The sequence below is a fragment of the Gadus morhua genome, chromosome 6, assembly GCF_902167405.1.
Source record: "Gadus morhua chromosome 6, gadMor3.0, whole genome shotgun sequence".
Lineage (NCBI taxonomy): Eukaryota > Metazoa > Chordata > Actinopteri > Gadiformes > Gadidae > Gadus > Gadus morhua.
Window position 1 is genome coordinate 24,933,092 of NC_044053.1, and position 25,157 is coordinate 24,958,248.

Consider the following 25,157-nt stretch of genomic DNA (forward strand, 5'->3'; position numbering starts at 1 on the left):
ACAGATTAACAGGCAGGTAGGGGACAGCTGCGTTCTGTCTGCAGACAGACAGATAGACTTACAGGTAGACTGATGGGTTGACAGCTTTGTGTTGACAGAGAAGTAGACAGACAGACAAACTGACAGGTAGAGGTTTTTACATGTACGACAGACAGGTATGCAGAGAAGGAGACAGATATGTAGACAGACAAACAGGTAGACTTGTGTCAACGTTCCCAGCAGGTAGACGGATAGGGAGACAAACAGGCAGGCAGACAAGTAGACAGACATGTAGACAGACACAACAGGGGGTCTAGGTGTGCAGATAGATGGATAGACAGGTAGGTAGAAGTGTGTCCAGGTGTGCAGACAGGTAGACAGACAGGTAGCGGTGTATCCAGGTATGCAGACAGATAGACAGGTAGAGGTGTGTCCAGGTGTTGAGTTGTGTTCTCTCCTCAGATTGCCACCCCTCCTGCCGGTCTTGCCAGGGTCCACAGGGGTCAGACTGCCTGCGATGTCTCAGACCAGAAGACGTCCTCCTCCCTGTGGACCCCCAACTCCCTCACGGAACCTGCTCACATGGATGCCCAGCCCACTTCTACCTGGACACGCTGCACACATGCAGAGGTAACACACGAACACAGGTGTACATAGGTGCATGTGTGTGTGTACTGTGGCGTACCGGCCCCAGGAATGTCTCTCTCACGTAGGAAATACCACACTCCCAAGACCCGTTCAAAGCCCGGTGGGGCGTTTATTCAATAATAACGGAAAGTAAACTGCGGGGTCGGTGCCCAACGCAGGAAAAACAAAAATCATACAAGTGACTCCGGGAGCCACGCTGGCGTCCAGGGAATTGTCTCTCCGGCCCGGGCCGGTCACGTCCCTGGCAAGGGAGGTCACTCCCGTCGAGTGCGGTCGTCCCGGGGGGTGCGTGCCGTGTCGGCGCACGTCGTCCTGGCATGCAGATCCTCTCGTGGCCGCTGGGGAAGTCCGTTATATCCAGGAGTGTTCTCCAGGTGTTCTCCATTTCGCTGATTGGAGTTACGCAATGGATGCTCTTTGGCTCGGCTGGTGGATATTGGCGGTATACGCCCTCCACCACCTCTCCCTCGGGCCGCCTGGCCTGAGGGTTTGGGGCCGGATTGCCACACTCCTCCACCGCTGGTTGAAGCCTCGGGTCGTCTCTGAGTGCTCAGAGACATCTCGGCGGGATAGAGCGTCAGCGTTGAAATGCAGCAAATTTAGTTGCTGCATTTCTGCTTCTGTCCCACTTTAGATAAAGGTGTAAATTCTGTCAGACTTTGTACAATGACAATGTAACATGAATAACATTGTATTTCATGTTAAAAAATAATAATACTAATCTTGAAAATAGTCACAGAAGTTGTCCAGCGCTCTGCCCGTCTGTGGTCCACCTGGAATCTGAAGTCCTGGAGGGCCAGGAACCACCTCGTTACCTGTGCGTTGGTGTCCTTCGCGCTGGCCATCCATTTGAGTGGCGCATGGTCGGTGACGAGCGTGAACTCCCGGCCAAGGAGATAGTACCCTGAGCTTGTCCAGTGCCCACTTGATGGCAAGGGCCTCTTTCTCCACAGTCGAATAGTTCTTCTCGTTGGGGAGGAGCTTTCTGCTGACGTACATCACTGGGTGTTCCTCTCCCCCCTGGACCTGGGAGAGTACCGCTCCCAACCCCACTTCCGATGCGTCTGTGTGGACTAACAGGGACAGAGAGAAGTCAGGGGTTATTAGGACTGGCTCCGAGCAGAGGGCTCGTCTGAGGTCTCCGAAGGCTCTCTCGGCCGCGTCTGACCACGTTACCCGATCTGGTAGGGCCTTCCGGGTCAGGTCATTTAGGGGGCTGGCCAGGGTCCCAAAGCCGGGGATAAACATCTGGTAGTACCCTACTAGACCAAGAAACGACTTCACCTGTTTTTTCGAGGTGGGGCGGGGCCAGTCCCTGATGGCGGCGACCATGCTCTCTTGGGTTTGGATGTTCCCCCGTCAGACTTGGTACCCCAGGTAGGATGTCTCCTCCAGTCCCAGGCAGCACTTGGCGGGGTTGGCGATGAGTATGGCCCTCCTCAGCTCTCCAAGGACCGCCCGCAACTGTCGGAGGTGGACATCCCAGCTGGCGCTGTGGATGATAATGTCATCGATGTAGGCTGCTGCGTACGCCTGGTGCGGCCGAAGGAGCTGGTCCATCATCCTCTGGAATGTGGCGGGCGTGCCGTGGACGCCGAACGGGAGGACCGTGTATTGGTATAACCCCCCCGGGGTGGCAAACGCTGTTTTCTCCCGGGCGGTTCGGTTGAGCGGCACCTGCCAGTACCCCTTTGTGAGGTCGAGGATGGTGAAGTAACGGGCGGGACCGAGTTGCTCTATCAGGTCTTCGACCCTGGGCATGGGATAGGCGTCAAAGTCCGAGACCTCATTGAGTCTCCGGAAATCATTACAGAATCTAAAGGTTCCGTCGGGTTTGGGGACTAGGACGATGGGGCTGGACCAGGCGCTGCGTGACTCCTCGATGAACCGGAGCTGGAGCATCCTGGCGACTTCCTCCCGGATCGCGTTCCTACGGGCCTTCGGTACCCGGTAGGGGGGTACGCTGGCCACCGTGGTCCTTCCTGGAATCTCTGAGAAGATGTCCTGGTGTTGCAGGACTACTTCCTCGAGTTCTTGCTTCTGGGCGGGGCTGAGGTCCTCTCCCATGGGCACTACTGGTGTGTTGCGTTGGGCGGCCAGGACCAGGGGTGCCGGTGGGTCAGCTCCCGTTCGCCACTGCTTCAGGAGGTTGACGTGGTAGAGCTGGGTGGGTTTACGCCTCCCTGGTTGCCGTACCCTGTAGTTCACCTCCCCGACCCGGTCGACCACCCCGTAGGGCCCCTGCCACTTGGCAGAGGCCCTACGAAGTGTACTCTGCCGTCGGTATGAGTACCAGAACCAGGTCGCCGCGCCGAAATATCAGCAGCTGGGCTCCCCGGTTGTAGACCCGGGCTTGGGCTAAATGGGCCTGTCTTAGATGGTTCCTGACGATGGGCCAGACCTGCGCCATGCGGTCCCTCACCTGCTCCAGGTGGTCCACCTTGGTTCGATGGGGGGATGGCCAACTCTCCCACGCCTCCTTGGCGAGGTCGAGGAGTCCCCTTGGTCTTCTCCCGTATAACAGCTCGAAGGGGGAGAAACCCGTGGAGGCTTGGGGCACTTCACGGACTGCGAAGAGGACATGGGGCAGGAGCTGGTCCCAGTTTTTCCCGTCGGTGTCCATGGCTTTCTTAAGCATCTGCTTCAGGGTTTTATTAAAGCGCTCCACGAGCCGGTCAGTCTGGGGGTGGTACACCGATGTCCGGAGCTGTTTGACCTGGAGGAGGCTGAGCAGTTCTTTCATTATCCGTGACATAAAGCAAGTCCCCTGGTCTGTGAGCACCTCCCTGGCTATCCCTACCCGACTGAACAGGAGCATCAGCTCCGTGTCGGCGCAAGTCGCCCTGGCGTGCAGGTCCTCTCGTGGCCGCTAGGGAAGTCCGTTTTATCCAGGAGTCTGCTTGGCCGTATCGGGTCCTGGAGTTACTATCCTCCGCTCGGTCTCCCGGTTCCCCTCTCTGGGAAAACAAACAGCCTTTTAAAGGGTACCTGATCTTCCTCACCCTCTGTCGCAGGTGTTCTCCATTTCGCTGATTGGAGTTACGCAATGGATGCTCTTTGGCTCCGGCTGGTGGATATCGGCGGTATACGCCCTCCACCACCTCTCCCTCGGGCCGCCTGGTCTGAGGGTTTGTAGGGCCCTATGATTTCCGCGATAACGAAAACGCGGACGGAATCACGGAATCGGACAATAAAAACGGCATCTACTGATTTTTTTATTTATTTTTTATTTATTTTTTATTATTATACAGGAAAGTATTAAAAGTAACAAAGTTACAATTCAAAATGGGCCTGTCTCAGTAAAATAACTGATTTCCAGCAGGTTCCTGTTCTGCAGCACATATAACATGTAACAGGGACAAGGAACATCACATGTCATATTTACAATATGCAGCGAAATGGAGCGGAATTTGCCATTATTTTGGTGAAATTCAGTTTCGAGGGAAAAGGGAAACAACACAGTTGACACTAACGTCACTGAATGTTTAGCAGTCACTCCCACAACAATGTAAAAAATAAATCCCCGGTCCACCACCCCAGCCTAGGTGGCGGGAATGCAAACAATAGGTCCTGCTCCCGCTCCTAACAAGAAGCCGAAGAAGAAGTTGAAGCGGCCGCGGCTGACTGCTGAAATGCCCAAATCTTCAAAAAAGCTTCGTAATTCGGTTCTAACCCCCAAATTCAGAGCCGAACAATATCCAAAGCACTTCTATCAATCAGGTGATCAGCTGTTTTGTAGAGTATGTCAACCTGCTATCGATTGGAAACGCAAAGATACGTGCGATGACCACTGGAAGTCAAAAATCCATGTAAAAAACAATGAACGCCGTAGCCAGGGCACGCCCCTTCAAGCCACAATTTGAGTTTATAAAAAAAGAGTTTATAAGCACTTTATTATTTATGTCATGTTGTTTTTATTTGAAGCACTAAATTGTGATGTTTTAATAAATGTAGTCTTCTATCTGATTAAATTGTAAGAATTGTATTTGTTCAAACTTATTTGACACTCGTTCTGATGATTTAAATAGCTTAAAGTGTAAAAACGGAATTCATGAAAATTAAAACGAAAAAAACGGAATTTGGAAAAAAATTAAACGGAATTTGGAAAAAAATAAAACGGATTTCATAGGGCCCTAGGTTTGGGGCCGGGTTGCCACAGTGTGTGTGTGTGTGTGTGTGTGTGTGTGTGTGTGTGTGTGTGTGTGTGTGTGTGTGTGTGTGTGTGTGTGTGTGTGTGTGTGTGTGTGTGTGTGTGTGTGTCAGTGGCGGCTGGTGGTTTTTAAAGTGAGGGAGGAAGGACTGCGCGCTTGGTTGCCATTGGCCTGCTTGCACTGTTGGTGTATGGTGGCATAAGAATTTGAGACTCAAGTTGTTTCAGGGTGTTTTGGTGAACTACAAAATAGCAGGGAGGAAGTTATGTGAACAAAATGTATACAAAGCCACCAGTGGCATCGCTGTAATTTGAGAAGGAAAGGATGCAAAGCATATTAGTCAAATCAGGCCTACTATTGATTTGTAAAAGTAAATAAAAAAATCTGGGCCTATTATTGGGGCTATTTTTGCCCTCACTGACTGAAGTTATTTAGCTATGTTTATTTTCAGTTACAATTGCTTGTAATGCTACCAGTAAGTCATGCGTACCTAGCAAACCATGTAGCACTCACAACACTGACTTTGCCATTACTTCTGATGACCTTGATTTTGGGAAGTGGTCTACCTCTTTCTGAATGAATGGAATGGTTTTTGTAATAAGACGTTAACAATGTCCTCCGTTTCCAATGTTTCCATTGTACATTTTGGATCTCGCTATCGCAGATTTCACTTGCTCTGCGTCTCTCAGACTGAGCACCGCGGCAATGCAGACCGGGTTTGTTATCGACAGCGTTGCCAGATTGGGCAGATTTCCCGCCCAATTATAATTTTTCCAGCCTAACATGGTTAAAAGTAGCCCAATTGGGTGGGAAATCGGACCAATCTGGCAACACTGCTCAACATCCAGGGATCCTGCTTATTGGTTCATAGCGCAGACGGATAGATTTTTGAGCGAATCAGACCCCTTAAGGTCCCACCCACTCAGAGGAAGATTTTCCTCCTCTCTCCCATTGAAACCCATGTTATCCACCGGCTGCCAGTACTTTCGGGAAAATGAATGGGAGTGGACGGCGGCGGAGGGAGGACGTTCCTCCCTGAAGTAATTGTCAATAGGCGATACGGGGTGCTAATGTCCCTTTACCCAGGGAAACGAACATTATATATTCAAAGGCAATAAAGTAGTCATATTTAAGGGCATTAATTCATTACAATAGTCGGGGCAATCTAAATTTTTTATTCTCAACAATGTTAGGGAGGATCTTCCTCCCTCTCCTCAATGGAGAAGCCTCCACTGTGTGTGTGTGTGTGTGTGTGTGTGTGTGTGTGTGTGTGTGTGTGTGTGTGTGTGTGTGTGTGTGTGTGTGTGTGTGTCTGTGTGTGTGTGTGTGTGTGTGTGTGTGTGTTTGTGTGTGTTTGCAGCCTTTAACATCTTGGCTCTGCTCAGCTAACACGCCACACAGGGAGCCTAATGTTTTATGTCTAGAAGGAGCAGGGAAATAAATGTATATATATCTATATATATTTATATAATAATATCATAATATATATATATACATATTACAATTAATTAATTGGATATTCCAGATCTCCTCAGAGAGCATTTGATGTTGCCCACCTGTTGATATTGTAGTTTGACATATTATACTGCGTGTGTGTGTCTGTGTGTTTCTGTGATATTCACCCCTCTGCTCGCATTACCAGGATGCCACGCATCTTGCCTCCATTGCACGACAGGAAGTGCAGACGACTGTACTTCCTGTCCCCCCCCGGCGCTCCTCCATTTCGGACACTGCGTCTCCACCTGCCCCCCTGGAGCCTTTCCCCTAGAAAACACCTGTGCAGGTAACCCACCCACCAACACACCAGTACATTTAACCTCCACCACCAACTCAGCTGTGCAGGTAACCCACACACCAACACAACCGTACATGTAACCTCCACCACCAACTCACCTGTACCGGTAACCCACACACCCACACACCCGTAAAGGTAACCCACACACCTGTATAGGTAACCCACACACCAACACACCCGTACAGTTTACCCACACACCAACCCAACCGTACAGGCAACCTACACACCAACACACTTGTACAGAAGGCTGTTGCAGTATCTATTTTTTCATTCACCTTCATACCCTCCTGACTTTTCACCTTGGTTGGTATATGGCGATATTTGTGTAAAAATAAATCAATAATAATAATAAAAAAATAAAAGCTGTGCTGCAGGTGATTGCAGTCAATGTAGCATGTATGACTTTGTCTAGTCTATAGTGCTGGGTGTATAATATTCAACTTGCCAATTTCGGGGCTTTCTCTGTTACTTATGGCCTATTGAATAATGAATAGATGGGACATAAGCGCTCTTCCATAGATTCAGTCAAAATCTCAACGAATAGGACCTATTGGAGCAACTCCCCCCCAATCACCTGTTCAGGTACCTCCCCCCACCCACCAACATAACCGTAAAGGTAACCTTCCAGCAACCAATACCTGTACAAGTAAACTCTCCCAGCAACACACCTGTAAAGGTAACCCAGCCAACAACTCATCTGTACAGTAACCTACCCATTCACTACACACCTTTTCAAGTATCCTATCCGAGCAACACATCTGTAAAGGTAATCCAGCCACCAACTCATCTGTGCTGGTAACATACACCTGTATATATGTTATAATAAGAATGTGCGTCCTGTTATCCAGTGTGCCATGCGACGTGTGACGTGTGTTCTGGGGAGTCCCTGGCTGACTGCCTGTCGTGTCCACTGCTCGCCTCGCTGCAACAGGGCTCCTGCAGAACGAGCTGCCCCGACAGCACCTACCTGCACCCTTCCGGAGGATGTCGAAGTGAGTCTGTGTGTGTGTGTGTGTGTGTGTGTGTGTGTGTGTGTGTGTGTGTGTGTGTGTGTGTTTGTGTGTGTGTGTGTGTGTGTGTGTGTGTGTGTGTGTCTTTAGAGAATGGCGGAGCCATTGCGTGTGTGTGTGTGTCTCTTTAAGAGAATGGCGGCGCTATTGCGTATGTGTGTGTGTGTGCCTGTACGTCCTCACGTTCTGATGTCAATGGAAATCAATGAAAGCAACTGAAAACTATGCCGGTTTGTATCTAAAACTGTGATTCTGAAAAAAGTATAAATGCTGTCGAAATTTCGTTTGGATAGTACCGGTATTGAAGATACAAATGTGATTCCCAAAAGTTGACTCCTAAGTGGAAGAAGCTCAATGCTAACGTCAGAGCTAACATCAGCAATAACGCTAACATCAGTGCTAACGCTAACGTCAGAGCTAATCCCGCGTTTTATTATCCATCCGTCTCGGAGATCCGAGGACGTTGCCTAGCGACACGCACGAACACGCCCATTTTCCTCGGACGGCGAACTCGCCATCTCGGTTGAACTCAGTGGTGACCGAGCAGAATTCCGAGACAGAATTCAAGATGGCTGAGCCCAGTGTGACTTGAAGCATGAACTGTTTTCAATGTGCTTGGGCCGCTTTGGTGGTTTAAATGACAATTTCAATCACTCGTATTACTGCAATACCTTACTGCGTCCGTATCTCTGCCTATAGCCTATAGCCTACCTATTTTGGAGCGCCTGGTACTCGGCCAATGCTACTGCGACAACAGCTTTCCGGGTGGCGTCCATGTTTTCCTCCAACGACCGAGCTAAATAATAAAAAGCTTGAAGTGTGGGCATGGCGTCAGATCCGAGATCCGAGTCGGTTCGCAGAGAATACTCAAACGCACCATTACGTCACCGCAACGTCCATTACTGTAGTTCAATATTGTAGTCCATTGTTGTAGTCCACTAATTGTAGTCCATTGTTGTAGTCCATGAGGGAGAGAGAGACTGTAACAAAGACTACACTTCCCTCCCCCACGGTGACTTTAACCAGACTCCAGAGTGGTGTGTTGGCCACTGATTGCTCAACGAGCGACAGCTGAGGCAAAGGGTTAGAGTGAGACCAACTGAAAAGGAATCCGGAATAAAACTAAAACTGTGATTCTGAAAAAAGTATAAATTATATCAAAATTCTGTTGAAATATTATTGAAGATACAAATGTGTAGTTTAAACAGGAGTTTAAACTACACATTTGTTACAACAAATGTGTAGTTTATATATGTGTTACATATGTTCCATACGTTACAACCTGGCTCAACGGTTGCAACATTGAAGGGGAGGCCACACATGGTCTTGGATGAGCTTAATACATTTATTAAAGAATACCGTGAACAAACAAACATAACAGAAACTAAGGATCGGGCTGCAGGCCAGGAAGAGAGAGGAGTCACTTGATCGGGGCTGCTTTATAGGCTCCTGAGCCCAGCCTGCTCAGGTGAGCTGCATCTCGTTAGGTGATAATCCACTGCACTAAGAGCGGAATAAGCTTCCTGGGCTTCTCCGGTGAACACTGATTGTAACATAACAAACCGGTCAGTTTCAGGCCAACCTCTCGTATCGGCTACACGATCAAAAAGGATAAAAAACGTGTCTGGATCTTTCTCGTCAAACTTTGGTATAAGACGCAAATTACGAACCACATCAAACCCTTTTACCTGTGCTGTAGCGGGTTCTTCAGACGATCCTGAACCCTCAGCATTACCCACAATCATTCCTGCTTTAATAAGGTCTAATCGGTACTGTTGCAACCCCAATTTTTCCTTTTCCAAAGACTGTTTTAGATGTTCTTTCTCCATCTCCGCATTTAATTTATCCTTTTCCAAAGAATATTTTAGATGTTCTTTCTCCATCTCCGCATTTAATGTCAACAGCAGCAGCTCCTTCTGCTGCTCAAATGTTAGACCTGCAGGAGGAGAAACAGACTCAACCGCAGCATTACTTTGTACTGTGGCTGGCCACTCTCAATTAAAGAAGCCCTCAATGCCCCTTTAATTTCCGCCTTTAACTTTTTATCCCCAATGTCAACACCATAATGCTCCACAAGCTTCAAAAGTTGGTCTTTTGTGCAACTATTCAAAATTGCCTCAGTGGGAGACTGAACAAAACTACTGACAGAAGCCATGACAAGACTGTTGATTATTGGGATGCAAATAGAATTGGAACTTCCCCACTAACTGCCTATCCAAAACTAAATAATCCTGACCCTAGTGCAGCTTGCAGTGGGTATTTATGCACTGTAAACCAGCCGGTTTGAAAGGCGACCTGCAAGCAGACAACCCCCAAGATCCTTCGGACGTGCTCCCGAGACAATTGTCCGAAAACAATTGACACTAACCACGTTGCCACAGCACTACCAAAAGGATTAAACAAACGAAACAAAAATAATTCACGCAACCCAAAGGGGAAACGCAACTGAAGCCTAACAGGGGAAGTTCAAATTCAATCAATTTGAATGATTGGACAATCAACTGTTGAGCCTAACCAGCAGATTACCCAATGAAAAGCTCAATCCCCAACCATGCACTACTGATCCACAAAACCACAAAGGAGCTTCAAAAAATATTAACTAGTGCACCAATTAACTGATAGAAACACCAAACAAAGATCAAGACTTACCGGCCTCCCCAAAAACCAGTCAAAACTATCAATAGTTTTACCATCGTGGAAAAACTCAAATTGGTCGGACGAGCCCCCATAAGACAGGAGTTCTACCCTGTACATTCATAAAGGGCATAAACTCCTGTACACTGCAACAGAATACACACTTTCAATTTCACTTTGCGAGTTACAAAGGCGCACGGGACAAAGCATCCGCCATGACGTTGTGGGTGCCCTTAATATGACGGATGTCTAAGTTGTACGGCTGCAAAAACAGAGCCCATCGCATAAGCCTCTGATTAGGTTTACCTGTAAGTTGACAAGTATGACAGCTCTTGATATACCCTGCCACATCACGCTTAAGACGAGGCCAAAAGAAATACCGCAGAATGTGACAGTACGTTTTCTTAACTCCCAGATGCCCAGTCTGGTCATGAGAACACTGCATCACTTTATTTCGATACTTAGTTGGTGTTACTACTTGGTAGACTGGATCACCAACACCATCCATGCCCTGTGGGACCCACTTACGGACCAATACCTCATTCTGCAGAAAGTACCCACTAGCTGCACTCCGAGCTTCAACGCTAGGCCGCACCTGATCAAACAGTTCACTCAACGAAGCATCCGCCTGTTGTTCAGTGATAAGTTCCTGCTGGGAGATAGACAGAGAATCAGGTACATGCAAATCCCTCCCACAGTCCAGTTCTTCAGGGTCAACAGCAAAATCTTGAGGTTCCGAATCTTTCGCCGCCATTGCCCGTGTCACAGCACAAGCGGTAAATACCTCAGAGAATTCAATCTTACAATCAGCTGGGTTATTCATCAACGGAGTACATGTATCAGGTGGGGCCCCATCAACCCAGCCATGATTGCCAGCTAAATCATTACCAAGAACAACATGGACTCCACTGAGTGGCAAAGCAGGACGAACCCCGAGGTGGACATCACCAGTCACAAAGCCACAAGCCAAACTAACTTTGTGCAAAGGAACACTGAGAGTCTCTAAGCCCATTCCCTGCACTAGCAGACAGTCACCTGTGTCAGTGTCCTGAGAAAACTTCACAACAGAAGATAATATGAACGAGTCCTTTGCTCCTGTATCTCGTAGAATTTTTACTGGCACTTTATCCCTACCACCAGACACAGATACAAATCCATCCGAGACAAATGCTCCAAAACCAGAAAAATTCCCATTTCCAGTTTTAACTGCCTCAAGAACTTTATCAGAAACAACTGGAAGGTTCCTAATTGGAACACTTAAGGCAGCTGGTTTAGGAAATGCATTGCCTCCTCGGTTAAATCTGCTCTTCAGCCAGGTGCAATCCGCTTTCCAGTGTCCTCGCTCACGGCAGTAATTACAAACATCATCAAAGCCACCTGAACGTGAACTACGGTTCGGCTTTGCAGACTCCGACCACGACATTTTAGCAGAGCGGCCAATGTTCTTAGCCTGCACATCTGGAATACAGCTTCTCCCCAACTTTCCTTTTCGAGCCATAATATATTTATCTGCCAGAATTGCTGCTTCATGAACCGTTTTCACTCCACGCTCATCAATATGAGTGGCAACTTCCGATGGAAGACTATCTTTGAACTGTTCCAAAACAATGAGATCACAGAGATCTTTAAATGTAATGACCCCTACTGCTGAACACCATCTATTGAAATGTTTAGACAACTCTCTTGCAAATTCCACGTTGGTCTGTTTATCAGCCTTTTCCCAGGACCTGAAGCGTTGCCTATAAGCATCTGGCCCCAACTCGTATGCTCTAAGAACTGCATCTCTTACAGTGGAATAGGTCTGACACTCCTGTTTAAACTACACATTTGTATAATTGTTACAAATGTGTATAACTGTTTAATTGTTTGAATGATGGTAAATGGTTGAAATTTGACCGAACGATGTTGTCTTAAGTAATTTAAGTGTTGAAGAGGATGAAGGATGAATCAGAGTTTTTTTAATTTTCCAATGGGAATGAATGGGGGGATTTTGGGTGAATAACCTTGAATATCTCGGGAAATATGAATAATATGAACACAGATAATAATAGAATAATGGTACTAACGGAGCTGAACGTTTTAATGTTTGAAGTAGTAGTAGTAGCTGAAGTAGAAGTAGTAGTAGAAGTAGTTGAAGTAGTAGTAGTAGTAGTTGAAGTAGTAGGTATTAGCTGAAGTTGTAGTAGTAGATGAAGTAGTAGTAGAAGCTGAAGTAGTAGTAGTAGCTGAAATAGTAGTAGAAGCTGAAGTAGTAGTAGAAGTAGCTGAAGTAGTAGTAGTAGCTGAAGTAGTAGGTAGTAGCGGAATTGTAGTAGTAGTAGAAGTAGCTGTAGTAGTAGTAGCTGAAGTAGTAGGTAGTAGCTGAAGTAGTAGTAATAGCTGAAGTAGTAGTAGTAGCTGAAGTAGTAGGAGCTGAAGTAGTAGTAGTAATTTTAGTAGTTGTATTGGTAGGAGTAGTAGTATTGGTAGGAATAGTAGAAGTAGTAGTAATGGTAGTAGTAGTGGTAGGAGTCGTAGTAGTAGTAGTCAGGCAGTAGAAATTATGAATAGCTTTAATCAAGTGAGAGATTTGAACAGAGTTCAAAATGTTAAAATCGAATTGGAATAAAGCTGTGTGTGTGTGTGTGTGTGTGTGTGTGTGTGGTTGTGTGTAGGGATGGGAATCGAGAACTGGTTCTTGTTCAGAACCGGTGCCGAGTCAACCGATTCCTTGGAATCATTAGCAAGCCTGCTTAACGATTCCGCTTATCGGTTCCGGTCGCGGCAAATGCGTCATGACGTCACACACACGCTGCTTTGTTTTGGTTCAGAACGCAGCAATCATGGCGCCGCCGCGGAAGAAGCGCATTGTGCGTTCACACCAAACGCGACGGGGCGACAAGATCCCATACAAAGTGAATGTAGAGATGTGTATCGGGCGAATTTTTCACGAGAGAAAACCGGCGACAAGTTTTGATTTATCGCGTCACACTTTCGCCGTGCACAGGCAAGCGAGTTCATGAGGATTTGTGCCGCGACAAATTCGCTCGAGTTGAAATATTTCAACTTTGACTCGAATTTCGCATGATGACAGCCAATCAGCGTTCAACAGCGTGACAACTGAGTGACATGTGTAACGTAACAGCCAATCAGCGTTCACTCGTCAAACTCAGTGCAGTGTAGTCCGGGGTGAACTGCAGCATTGAGCGACTCCCGGAGCTCTATATATAATAGTATATAATATAACATAGTTGTATATATAATATCACGGCCAACAGCTCTGTGCGCCTCCGGATGGCCGTAGTGTGGGGAGCTCTCATAGGGATGGGGCTTCTCGGGTTTTGTTTACCGGCGTTGCTATGGTTTCCGGTCTTGTGTGTTCCAACGATTTATTAGGTAGATAGATAGATAGATAGATCCTTTAATAATCCTTTACAGGAAATTACAGTGTCACAACAGCGTGGACAGACATAACAAACACACATTCCCTCATATGCTAAAATACTTAAATACTACAATAAATACAATAATAAATACTAAATACTATAAGGTGCAAAGTTAATTTTGTGCATTGTAAAACCGTATGGCAGCTGGTATACAGGACTTCCTGTACCGCTCCGTTTTGCATATTGGTGCAATTAGTCTCTGGCTGAAGGTGCTGTTCTTGATCACCTTCAGGGCGTGGAGTGGGTGAGTGGGGTTAGACATTATTGAGGCCAGTTTGTTGAGGATTCTGGCCTCTGCCACCTGCTGGACCTTTAGCTGCTCAGCCCCGACCACTGAGCTGGCCTTCCTGATCAGCTTGTCCAGTCTCTTTTTGTCCGCTGTGCAGGCGCCTTCTCCCCAACATGCCACAGCGAAAAACAGAGCACTGGCCACCACTGAGTGGTAGACAGTGCACAGTAGGGGTTGGCAGATGTTAAATGACCTTAGTCTCCTCAAGAAAAAGAGTCGACTTTGTCCCTTCTTGTACACCGCTTCCATATGACTTTTCCAGTCCAGCTCACTGTCGAGCTGCACACCAAGGTTCCTGTGGTTGGCGACCATCTCCACCATAGTGCCCCCGATGCTGATTGGTGTTGGTTGAGTCCTCCTCCTTCCCCTCCTGAAATCCACAACTATCTCCTTTGTCTTTGTGGTGTTGAGATGGAGATTATTGTGTGTACTCCACTCCACAAAATTGTCTATGGTGTCTCTGTACTCCTCCTCATTTCCCCCTTTAATGAGGCCAACAACAGTTGTGTCGTCTGAATATTTTTGCAAGAAGCAGCTTTTAGTGTTGTATTTGTAATCCGCTGTGTAGATGGTGAACAGGAATGGAGCCAGAACAGTTCCTTGTGGAGCCCCTGTGCTGCTGAGGATGGTGCATGAAATATTGTTCTGTAGGCGCACATACTGTGGTCTGAGATAAAGGTAGTCCAAACACCACAGTACCAGTAATGGATCCACCTTCATCATCTCCATCTTCTCCCCTAGCAGACGTGGCTGGATGGTATTAAAGGCAGATGAGAAGTCAAAGAATGTTATCCTTACAGATGCATCAGGGGTGTCCAGATGTGTGTATGCCCTCTGCAGCATGTAAATGAGGGCACCATCAACACTGATGTTAGGCTGATATGCAAACTGTAAAGGGTCCATTTGCGTAGACACACTAGTGCAGAGGGAGGAGAGGACAAGTCTCTCAAATGTCTTCATGATATGTGAAGTGAGAGCTACTGGTCTGTAATCATTGTGGTTTGTGGGATGGGTCTTCTTTGGGACAGGTACTAGGCAAGATGTTTTCCACAGCCTTGGGACCTTCTGTAGGCGCAAGCTCAGGTTGAACAGGTGTGTAAGAATACCACACAACTCTGAAGAGCAAGTCTTCAGTAGCCTTGGGCTGATGTCATCGGGCCCCACTGCTTTCCCTGGCTTCAGCCTGTACAGCATCATCTTAACCTGGGCAGTATGGAAAGTCATAGGTGGGGTTGCTGGTGGAGTAGGAGGTGAGAAGAGAGGACTCTGTGCAGGTAACATCTCAGGAGTGTTGGAGAGAGGGAGGGGAGGTGGTGAGGAAGCAGCATTGGTCAGCAGACCAGGTAGGGGCGGTAGTGGTGGTGTGGGGCAGTCAAATCTGTTGAAAAATCTGTTCAGATCATCGGCCAGACTCGGTTCACCATCAGGCAGTGTACTGCCCTTCTGCTTCATGCCCGTGATCTTTCGCATTCCAGCCCATACCTGCTTCACTCCATCCTGCTGCAACTGTTGTTCCAGTTTGAGCCGAAATGCTTCTTTCCCCTCCTTAATCCTCACCTTAAGTTCCTTTTGAAGTTCTTTGATTTTATTCCTGTCGCCCTCCCTGAAAGCCTTTTTCTTCTCATTTAGTAAGGACTTCAGGCTGCTGGTTATCCATGATTTGTTGTTAGGGAAGCAAAGAATTACCCTGGATGGCATGATGTCATCATAACAGAAATTGATGTAATTGGTAATGCATTCTGTTAGGCCGTCGATGTCTTCCCCATAGTCCTCACAGAACACATCCCAATCTGTTGTCTCAAACCAGCACCTCAGGGCTTCATCAGCCTCAGGATGCCTGACTCTTGATGTTCTGGTGGTGACAGGCAGCCTCTTTACAGCTGGGGTGTAGGAGGGAGAGAGATGTAGCATGTCGTGGTCTGATCGACCAAGAGGTGGCAGTGCTGTACATTTGTATGCATTTTTCACATTTGCATACAAGAGATCAAGTGTTTTACCACCTCTAGTTGCACAGTCAATAAACTGTTTAAAAGTGGGCAAAGTCTTAGAGAGACAGACATGGTTGAAATCTCCAGACGCAACAATGAACGCCTCTGGGAACTTGGACTGAAGTCTCGCGATAGTGGTGTGAAGCTCGTCACACGCGACTTCCGCCTTGGCAGGCATACAATACTGCTCTCCCGGTACAATTTCTGGTACCTCACCAGGCTTTCCAATTCTTCGAATTTGTTCGTTAGGCAGCAAACATTTCCCATTGTGATAGATGGTAGGGCTGGTTTAAAAGTCTCTCTCCATGTTCTCGCCAACCTCCTCTTGTTTCTCTTCATCCCTGCACGGGTTCCCCGATGTCTCCTCTGTAAGAGTTCCTTCGGTATGTCATGTCGAATCCCAAATATTGAGCCATGTACCAGGCTTATCAGTTCCCAACGGGTGTATACCACGGCAGTTTGCTCCGTCCGTCTGGCCAATATTAGGCACATATTTCCACTCCCGTTCCGGTTAAGTCTTGGTTAAGAACTTGACAACACTCAAAAGTTGTAGCTAACACACTTATAGGAAGTCTAGAAAAATAAGTCTAGAAAAATACAAAAAAATAATAATACTAAATCGACATTTAACATAGGATTCGCAAATATCCCGTAGGCCTCCCACTACACAGAGCTGCACGCAACAGGCTGCCGTCTCACCGGCGCCATAGCAACCAAAAATGGTAATAGGTAGGAATGGAGGTAGATTTGTGTCTTTATTATGCAATCAAAAATAATAGGTTTGAGAGCAAAACTTTCCACACTGCAATCAAAAAATAGATTTGAGAGCAAAACTATCGACACTGCAATCAAAAAATGTTTTATTGCAAGATAAATTAATGTGATAAAAAAAATATTAATGGGAATCCAAAAGTTTTGTTTGCAAACCCAAAAGTTTTGTTTGCAAATCCAAAAGTTTTGTTTGCGAATCCAAAAGTTTTGTTTGCGAATCAAAAAGCTTTGTTTGTGAATCCTAAAGTTTAGCTTGCGAATCCAAAAGCTTTGCTTGCTGTTGAGCTGAATCTCGTGGGCGGGACCTACACCGAAAGATGTAAGACACGTCTCTATTGGCCAGTCTCGATCGGAGTGACAGCTTGGCAACATCCGAAAAGCCGCTGCCCCCCGACCGCCTCCAGAAGCAGATTGTCGGCCTGACGGACAGGGTGTTCGTTTGTGCCTCTCAATCCGCGGCGGCGGTCAACAACATCGCCCTGCTCTCCTCTGCCATGGTCTCCTTGTCGGCTGACAGGGAAGCCTACGGGATATTCAGGGCGCGCAAGCGTGCGCACGGGACAAGCTCATAAGGCGAAGCCTAGACGGCGTAGCCTACATGAAATAGAACTCCCTCTCTCGTTACTAACTGTGGATGTTGCCAAGCTGTCACTCCGATCGAGACTGGCCAATAGAGACGTGTCTTACATCTTTCGGCGTAGGTCCCGCCCCCCCAGATTCAGCTCAACAGCAAGCAAAGCTTTTGGATTCGCAAGCAAAACTTTAGGATTCGCAAGCAAAGCTTTTTGATTCGCAAACAAAACTTTTGGATTCGCAAACAAACCTTTTGGATTTGCAAACAAAACTTTTGGGTTTGCAAACAAAACTTTTGGATTCCCATTAATATTTTTTTTATCACATTAATTTATCTTGCAATAAAACATTTTTTGATTGCAGTGTCGATAGTTTTGCTCTCAAATCAATTTTTTGATTGCAGTGTGGAAAGTTTTGCTCTCAAACCTATTTTTTGATTGCAGTGTGGAAAGTTTTGCTCTCGAAACTATTATTTTTGATTGCATAATAAAGACACAAATCTACCTCCATAGGTAGGCCCATTTAATAAATCTCTTTCTAATCAATACTTCATTTTGTTTATGTCAGTTGAATTTTGTTACAAGTTGAATGCAAATGAGCACTGTTAGTATTCCAAAAGGCACAAGCTCTTACTTGACTGTTTACAGTGTGTGTTTTTAGTTTTATGGCACATAATGATTTCATTTGAGCTTAAAAAGCCAAACATATATTTTTTTTAGAGCTGTCAGTTAAACGCGTTATTAACGGCGTTAACGCAACCCAAATTTAACGGCGTTAATTTTTTTATCGCGCGATTAACGCAATTATTTTATAAAAAGAAAAAAAAAAAAACTTTTTTTTTTTTTTTTTTCTTTGGCTCAAAACAAAGAAGCAGTAGCCTGACTGCTATGTTCAAATGACATTTGTTCAAAGCAGTCGTTTAATTGCACTATAGGCTCTTTTTTTGTATCGTCCTGTTTTGATCAGTGTATATGCCAATGTTGTTATCAATAAAAAATCATTTGCACAAGGCAAGCCGATGCACTTCACCATGTTAATAAGAGAATTAAAATGAGAAGAATTATGGGACAAAAAAATCAAGGGATATTTAGCATAGAAAAAGAATTTGCGATTAATCGCGATTAATTAGAGTTAACTATGACATTAATGCGATTAATCACGATTAAATATTTTAATCGCTTGACAGCTCTAATTTTTTTGTCTAGACCAATTGATTAGAAAATCTACAATTTCCTAATACTAGACGCACTTCTGTGCAGATATCAAAGAGATTTAATACAAACAAACACATCTGTACTTATTTTCTCAACCAATGAGAATCAATAAGGAATCGGATCAATAAGCAGAATCGGAATCGGAATCGTGAAATTCTTATCAATTTCCATCTCTAGTTGTGTGTGTGTGTGTGTGTGTGCGTGTGTGTGTGTGTGTGTGTGTGTGTGTGTCTTAAGAGAATGGGGGAGCCATTGCGTGTGTGTGTGTGTGTGTGTGTGTGTGCCTGAACGTCCACACGTTGTGACGTCAACGGAAATCAATGAGAGCAACTGAAAACTATGCCGGTTTGAAACTGTGATCTGAATAAAGTATAAATGCTATCGAAATTCCGTTTCGACATTATTGAAGATACAAGGGTGTAGATTGAAATTGAAAATCGATTAAGTTACGTCTTTAACAGTTGAAGTACCAGAGGAAATAACATAGACTCCCATGTTAATTTTTTTTGGAAAAATCTGAATAGTTTAAAAAGTTGAAAGAGTTGGAAAAAGCTGAATAATAGCCATCATGTCGTTAAAGAGCTGAACGTTTTAATAGTTGAATGGTTTCTGTAGCTGAAAGTATGGCAGAGGAGTTTTAGACCAAAAACGGGCAGAATAAAGATTTCAATATCTTGAGTGTGAATGCTACAGCATTCACACTAATAATGATTTCAATTTCAAGAGTGTGAATGGTACAGCATTCACACTAATAAAGATTTCAATATCTAGAGTGTGAATGCTACAGCGTTGGGTTCTCGGACGTCTCTGGTACTTCCACAACAAGTAAAAACTCGTATTGGAGGTTATCTCGGCCAGAGTCGTGCACGGGTTTGGGTAACCGACGGGTGACCCGCACAATTTCGTTGAAACTGGGGAAAAATAATGTAGGTACTGTGTCGGACACGGGTGCTGGTTGGGTCGGACCCCCGAACATCGCGGGATTTGCGATTGCGTGTGATACTTCTCCGGTGCTGGAGATGTTATTCAGGAGCAGAGGAGTAAACTAAAACCGTCCAAAGTGGATGATGTGCTTTTTCTACACAGCAATCTAAAGCACCACTCCAAACATCAGATAGTGTAATTCCCGGGCGTTCCATTTAATGGTCATTGGGGGAAGAAACGTTGGCTTTGACTCTCTGAAGTCCAGATTGAACTGCAACTTCAAATTGATGTGGACAAGGAGGAGAAAGGCATTGTTGCCCGCGATTGTCTCCCGCCGGAGCCCCGCTGCCCGCGAGGTAGGGCTGTGCGATATGGGAAAAAAATAATATCCCAATACATTTTCTCCATTTCACGATATACAATATATATCTCGATATTTTGAAATCTCCTTTAAAGGACCCCATGAAATCGCACTTTTAGCCTTTACTGTTTTCACTACAATCCCTGCAGACTAATTACCATTCTTGTTTAACTTCCCAGGTGGTTTCTATCAAAACATTTTGTATTTTCATGTTAGTGATTAATCACAATTTAGTTGAAATAAGACAATTTTTTTATTCAAACAAAGCACAAACTGCAAAAACAATCTTGACTCTTAGTGAGAGAGAGAGAAAGAGGCTTATAAACATTAAGGCTGAATCATCTAAAAATATTTTACACAAATAAGTAAATAAGGCAGCATTTTCTTTATATGTAAGCCATTGCAATGAATTCAACTAAAATATAAACTCATTTTGATACAATGGGCCCTATTTTAACGGTCTGAAACGCAAGTGGGAAGCGCAAAGCGCAAGTAGCTTTGTGGGCGGTTCTACGGTTTACAGGCGGATAAATGACACTTGCGTCGCGGCGCAAGTGTCAAAAGGGTTGGTCTGAAGCAGCCTAGTTACCATAGGTGTGGTTTGGGCGTAACGTCCAACAAACCAATGAGAGTGCCAGCTCCCATCCCCTTTAAGAGACATGAGCGCATTTGAATCGGACGAGTTGATATTTTGACAGCGCGTCTGCAGTCTCCGATGAGACAGATGCACATGAATTTCAAACTGCAAATGGCTCAGTTTATTGCCAAATAATATGGCCTAATTCACACATGGAATAAGGGGTTTTCTTCCACAACTTCAGAAATACTGAGTCCTCAAATAAATTTCGGCAAAGAAAACGTATATGATATAACATATGATATGCGGTAACTGTGGTTCTATTTAATGATATACGCAATACATTATAAACATTGTTTCTTATCAGTATTGTATGCTATCCTAATATGCATGTGTCCCCGCGGTAATAGACATTGCCATTGATTGTATTATGCGTTACGTGTTTAGTTTGCGTGTGTTTAAACAGAGCACACACGCGCGCCCGCATTCATTCATTCTTTTTAACACTTGCGGTAAAACAATGTTTTTCACGATCAAATACTCATCAATCCTAAAAGTTATGGGCATGTAGGCCTACACGATGTCTTTGTCAAGAAAATATGTGTTTGCTGTACGGTGTTTGCAGATGCATTGATTTAAAAGTACAACTTATTACCGCTGCATCAGCTGTTCTTTCCCAAATAATTTACCAAGAATGTGCGGCTAGGTAGATGGGAGAAGCAAAGTGTATGCGCGAGGTGCACAAGCAATCCGTATGCATCGCATGCGCATGTATGCATGCCCCCTTAAAATAGCATCTGAACAACGCGCCACTGACTTTAAACCAGGTATTTCCTGGTCAGTAGCGCAATGGTATTCAGAAACGGCAAAATACCGTTTGCGCCAGAACACGCCTCCTCCTTCCGCCGAACCGCCCCTTGGGGCGCATGATCAATCCCTAATTTACCGGCGAGTGGCGGTGGTGGGAAAAGAACGCTCTGCGCCAGTTGTAAACTAGCAACGACACATGCGCCAGTGACTAAGTCACTTGCGCCGGATGCAAGATAGGGCCCAATGTGTTCAATATTTTTGAGCCCATTGAATTAATTGATTTAGGAATGTGTGCTGCCCTCTACAGCCCTTGCCGGGGTCGACAGATACATAACTCCTTTTCAATACTCCTTGAAGTATTGAAAAGACAGAGATTTATTAGATAGGCTAATAAACCGTTGGAACCCACAAGACCGGAAACATAGCAACGCCGGTAAACAAACCCCGAGAAGCCCAATCCCTATTAGAGCTCCCCGCGCTACGGCTATCCGGAGACGCACAGAGCTTTTGCCCGTGATATTATATTTACAAATATTATATTATATACTATTATATTATATATAGAGCTCCGGAGACGCAAACGGCAACATTCACTTTCTCCTCCATGCTGCAGTTCACCCCAGACTGCACTGCACAGTTTGACGGTTGAACGCTGATTGGCTGTTACGTTACACATGTGACTCAGTGGCCACGCTGTTGAACGCTGATTGGCTGTCATCACACGAAATTCACGTCAAAGTTGAAATATTTGAACTCGAGCGAATTTGTCGAGCCACAAATCCTCGTGAACGCGCTTGCTTGTGCACGGCGAAAGTGTGGCGTGACAAATCAAAACTTATCGCCGGTTTTCTCTCGCGAAAAATTCGCCCGATACTCGTCTATACGTTCACTTAGTATGGGATCCTGTCGCCCCGTCGCGTTTGGTGTGAATGCACAGTTACGGAGCGTGCAGCTGGTAACCATGACGACATCAGATCAGACAAGATATTACAAGCATTGGCGTGTTTTGCTCCACGTCCTCCTCTCGATATCCAAAGAACTGCCAGATCACTGATCCCTTACTAGTTATTTTAGGAACCAGCTGTTTGTCCGCTGTTTGTATGTTTCATTTGTCGATTGAATTCGCTTAGGATACACTGTATGCTACACTGAGCCGGCTGGCGCTGCAAACCGTAAGAAACTTGAAAATTAGTTCCCTCCTTTCCGCACGTAGATGTCGCGTGGGATTGGTTGGTAAGTGTGTGACGCAAGTGTTTTTTTTACCCCTCACATTACTGTGTGAGGTAGAGTGAGAAAGCCAGAGAATGTTTTAAACACTAAACCAAGGCAAATCTCGGCTGCCGCTTGAAAAAACCCAGATGACCGTAAACTACTCTATACTTATTTACTTACGAAATACTAATTTTTTGTATCTCACACAGCTATTTCGGAGATATATCGAGTATATTCGATATATCGTGCAGCGCTACCCCGAGGCTCCGACGGAAGACAATCGCGGTCAACAATCGCGGGGAAAAAAGGAAAAGGATTAAAAAAGAAAAGGATTAAAGGATTTCCTTAGTTTTGGATCTGTCACAATTACCGTATTTTCCGCACTATAAGGCGCACCGGAGTATAAGCCGCAGCAGCTAAATTGAATGATGTGTATATATATAAGCCGCGCTGGAGCCCGCCGCTTAAAGGTCGGGGGGCGCGGACCGGTCATAGAGCCCATAGAGTTAAAGTTGGTGGACGGTAACCTGTAAAATCCATAGATTTAGGTGGTCCCCTAGTGGCCGCTAGCTGTAAAGATCCATAGATTAGCCGCACCGTTATATAAGCCGCAGAATCGAAAAATGGGAAAAAAAGGCGCGGCTTATAGTCCGAAAATTACGGTAAATGTGCTTTCTAGGGTAGGCTACCAAGAGGTTGTCAAAATTAATGAGTGAATAATATAATGCATAAATGTATTACTTTTCACTATTTAACTATTACGTTTTTATGTGCTCTCGTAGTTCATTATCTTGAATGTTGTCGCGTTCATGGGTCGTCGGAGGTTCCATTGCGATGTGTTCGTCTTAAAACTTACAACCTAAAATATGCCATCGCTTTCTGTGATAAGTTGCTCAACTTGTGGTGTTCTGATATAATATAAACACTAATTTTGACTAATATTGTCAGAAGGAAGAGCGCCTCGAACTAAATGAAAGTATGGGGCGTTGACAATAAGCAAATGCGCGTTCACGCGAAGGGGGGTTGTAATATGCGAGGGGTCGAGATTCGGCACAACACCGGTCGTTGTGCGGAAATCGGAGAGACTGTCAGTCCTGTGTGTTCAAAGTTCGCAACGTTACAGCTGTTTCGAAAAGTGTTTTTCATTTTGCGAATTTACTCTCTTTCGCATTTCTCAAAAACCACCTCAAGCGAGCGGATAAACTTTTTTGTGAATTAGAGGATTTTTATGCAAATTTTGGTGTCTCCATCACCGTTTACTGATTCGATACTTCAAAGTTCGCATAAAATCAGGGGGATGGAAACGCACCGAGTGTGTGTGTACATAAGTGTTTCAGTGTGCTTCTGTCACACACACAAGCACACACACACACACACACACACACACACACACACACACACACACACACACACACACACACACACACACACACACACACACACACACACACACACACACACACACACACACACCAGCAGTGAGTGAAACTTTTCTCTCTGAGAGCTGATGTGAATAGTAATTCATAAGAACCTTAAGATCCTAAGATCAGAGGGATGGGCGCAATTCAAGATAAATGGATCTGAATGGCTTCTCTTACAACTGTATCTGAAGTGAAGTCGGTGGCCAAAGTGCATTAACTGAAAACATAGAAACAACTTCCAAAAGCGATACACAAAATACACATACCTAAATGAACAGCACTCTCTCTCTCCCTTTTTTTCCAGGGTGCATTGAAGGGTGTCAGCGGTGTGTGTGGGACCACCACAGCGGGGTGGGCAGTGTGTGTCTGCGGTGTGGGGCCCCTGACGACCTTCTGCTGGGGGACCACTGTGTTTCCCGCTGTCCCCGGGGCCTCCACCCCTGGCACGGAGCCTGCAGGAGTAAGAGGAAAAAAAACAGACAAAACATTATATGATGATACATAACATAACATTACATAATAATAAATCACATGACATAACATTACACAACATTACATAATAATAAATCTCATTACATAACATTGCATACTTTGACTTTACTTTACAATATATTACATTACATAACCTAACTTTATATAACATTACATAACAAATAACATTGCATGCAATTATATACCATCACTTTACTTTACAATATATTACATTACATAACCTTACCTTACATAACATTACATAATAATAAATCACGTTACATAACTTTACATACCTTTACTTTACGTTACACTATATTACATTGCATAACTTGACTTAACTTTACTTAACATTACACAAGATAATAATGCAATATATTATGTATCTAAACGTAACATTACTTTCAAATACATTACATTACAATACAAAGCGAAATATACATTACTTTACAATGCATAAAATTACTTTACAATACATAACACAACACAACATCACATTACACTTCCCCTGTAATGGAGCCTGCAGGGGTAAGCCAATTTAAAATAACAGTAACCTACCTCTCAATAGCATTACATTAGATCTTTTCCTGAATTATGTCTGGATAATTTATGAATATTAAAGCTACATAATGGGACCTTATTTCGATTTTTCAGTGTGATATCTATTTTCCAAGGATGCCATTCTTCTTGTGAGGGATGCCGAGGGCCGGACCCCAAGTCTTGTACTTCCTGTCCAGCTGGCCACTTCCTGATCACCTCAGGCGTCTGTGCCTCCGCCTGTCCTGTTGGTTACTATGACAACGGTCACAGGGTCTGTCAGGGTGGGTCAATTAGATTGGAGAATAATATAATACAAATGATAATGATTTGGATAATAAGTATATATTAATAAGATTATATATAA

The 25,157-nt window shown here is 45.0% G+C and overlaps 1 protein-coding gene across 2 annotated transcripts in view; it reads left to right on the plus strand.

Moving 5' to 3' along the window:
• fras1 (Fraser extracellular matrix complex subunit 1) overlaps positions 1–25,157 on the plus strand; it is a 159,418-nt gene that overhangs the window by 72,394 nt on the left and 61,867 nt on the right. For both annotated transcript variants that reach the window (XM_030358483.1, XM_030358484.1), the window contains exons 17-21: positions 442–609; positions 6,421–6,561; positions 7,422–7,565; positions 24,087–24,242; positions 24,928–25,074. In XM_030358483.1, coding sequence (XP_030214343.1) covers positions 442–609; positions 6,421–6,561; positions 7,422–7,565; positions 24,087–24,242; positions 24,928–25,074 — 756 coding nt within the window. The remainder of the gene's footprint in view (positions 1–441; positions 610–6,420; positions 6,562–7,421; positions 7,566–24,086; positions 24,243–24,927; positions 25,075–25,157) is intronic.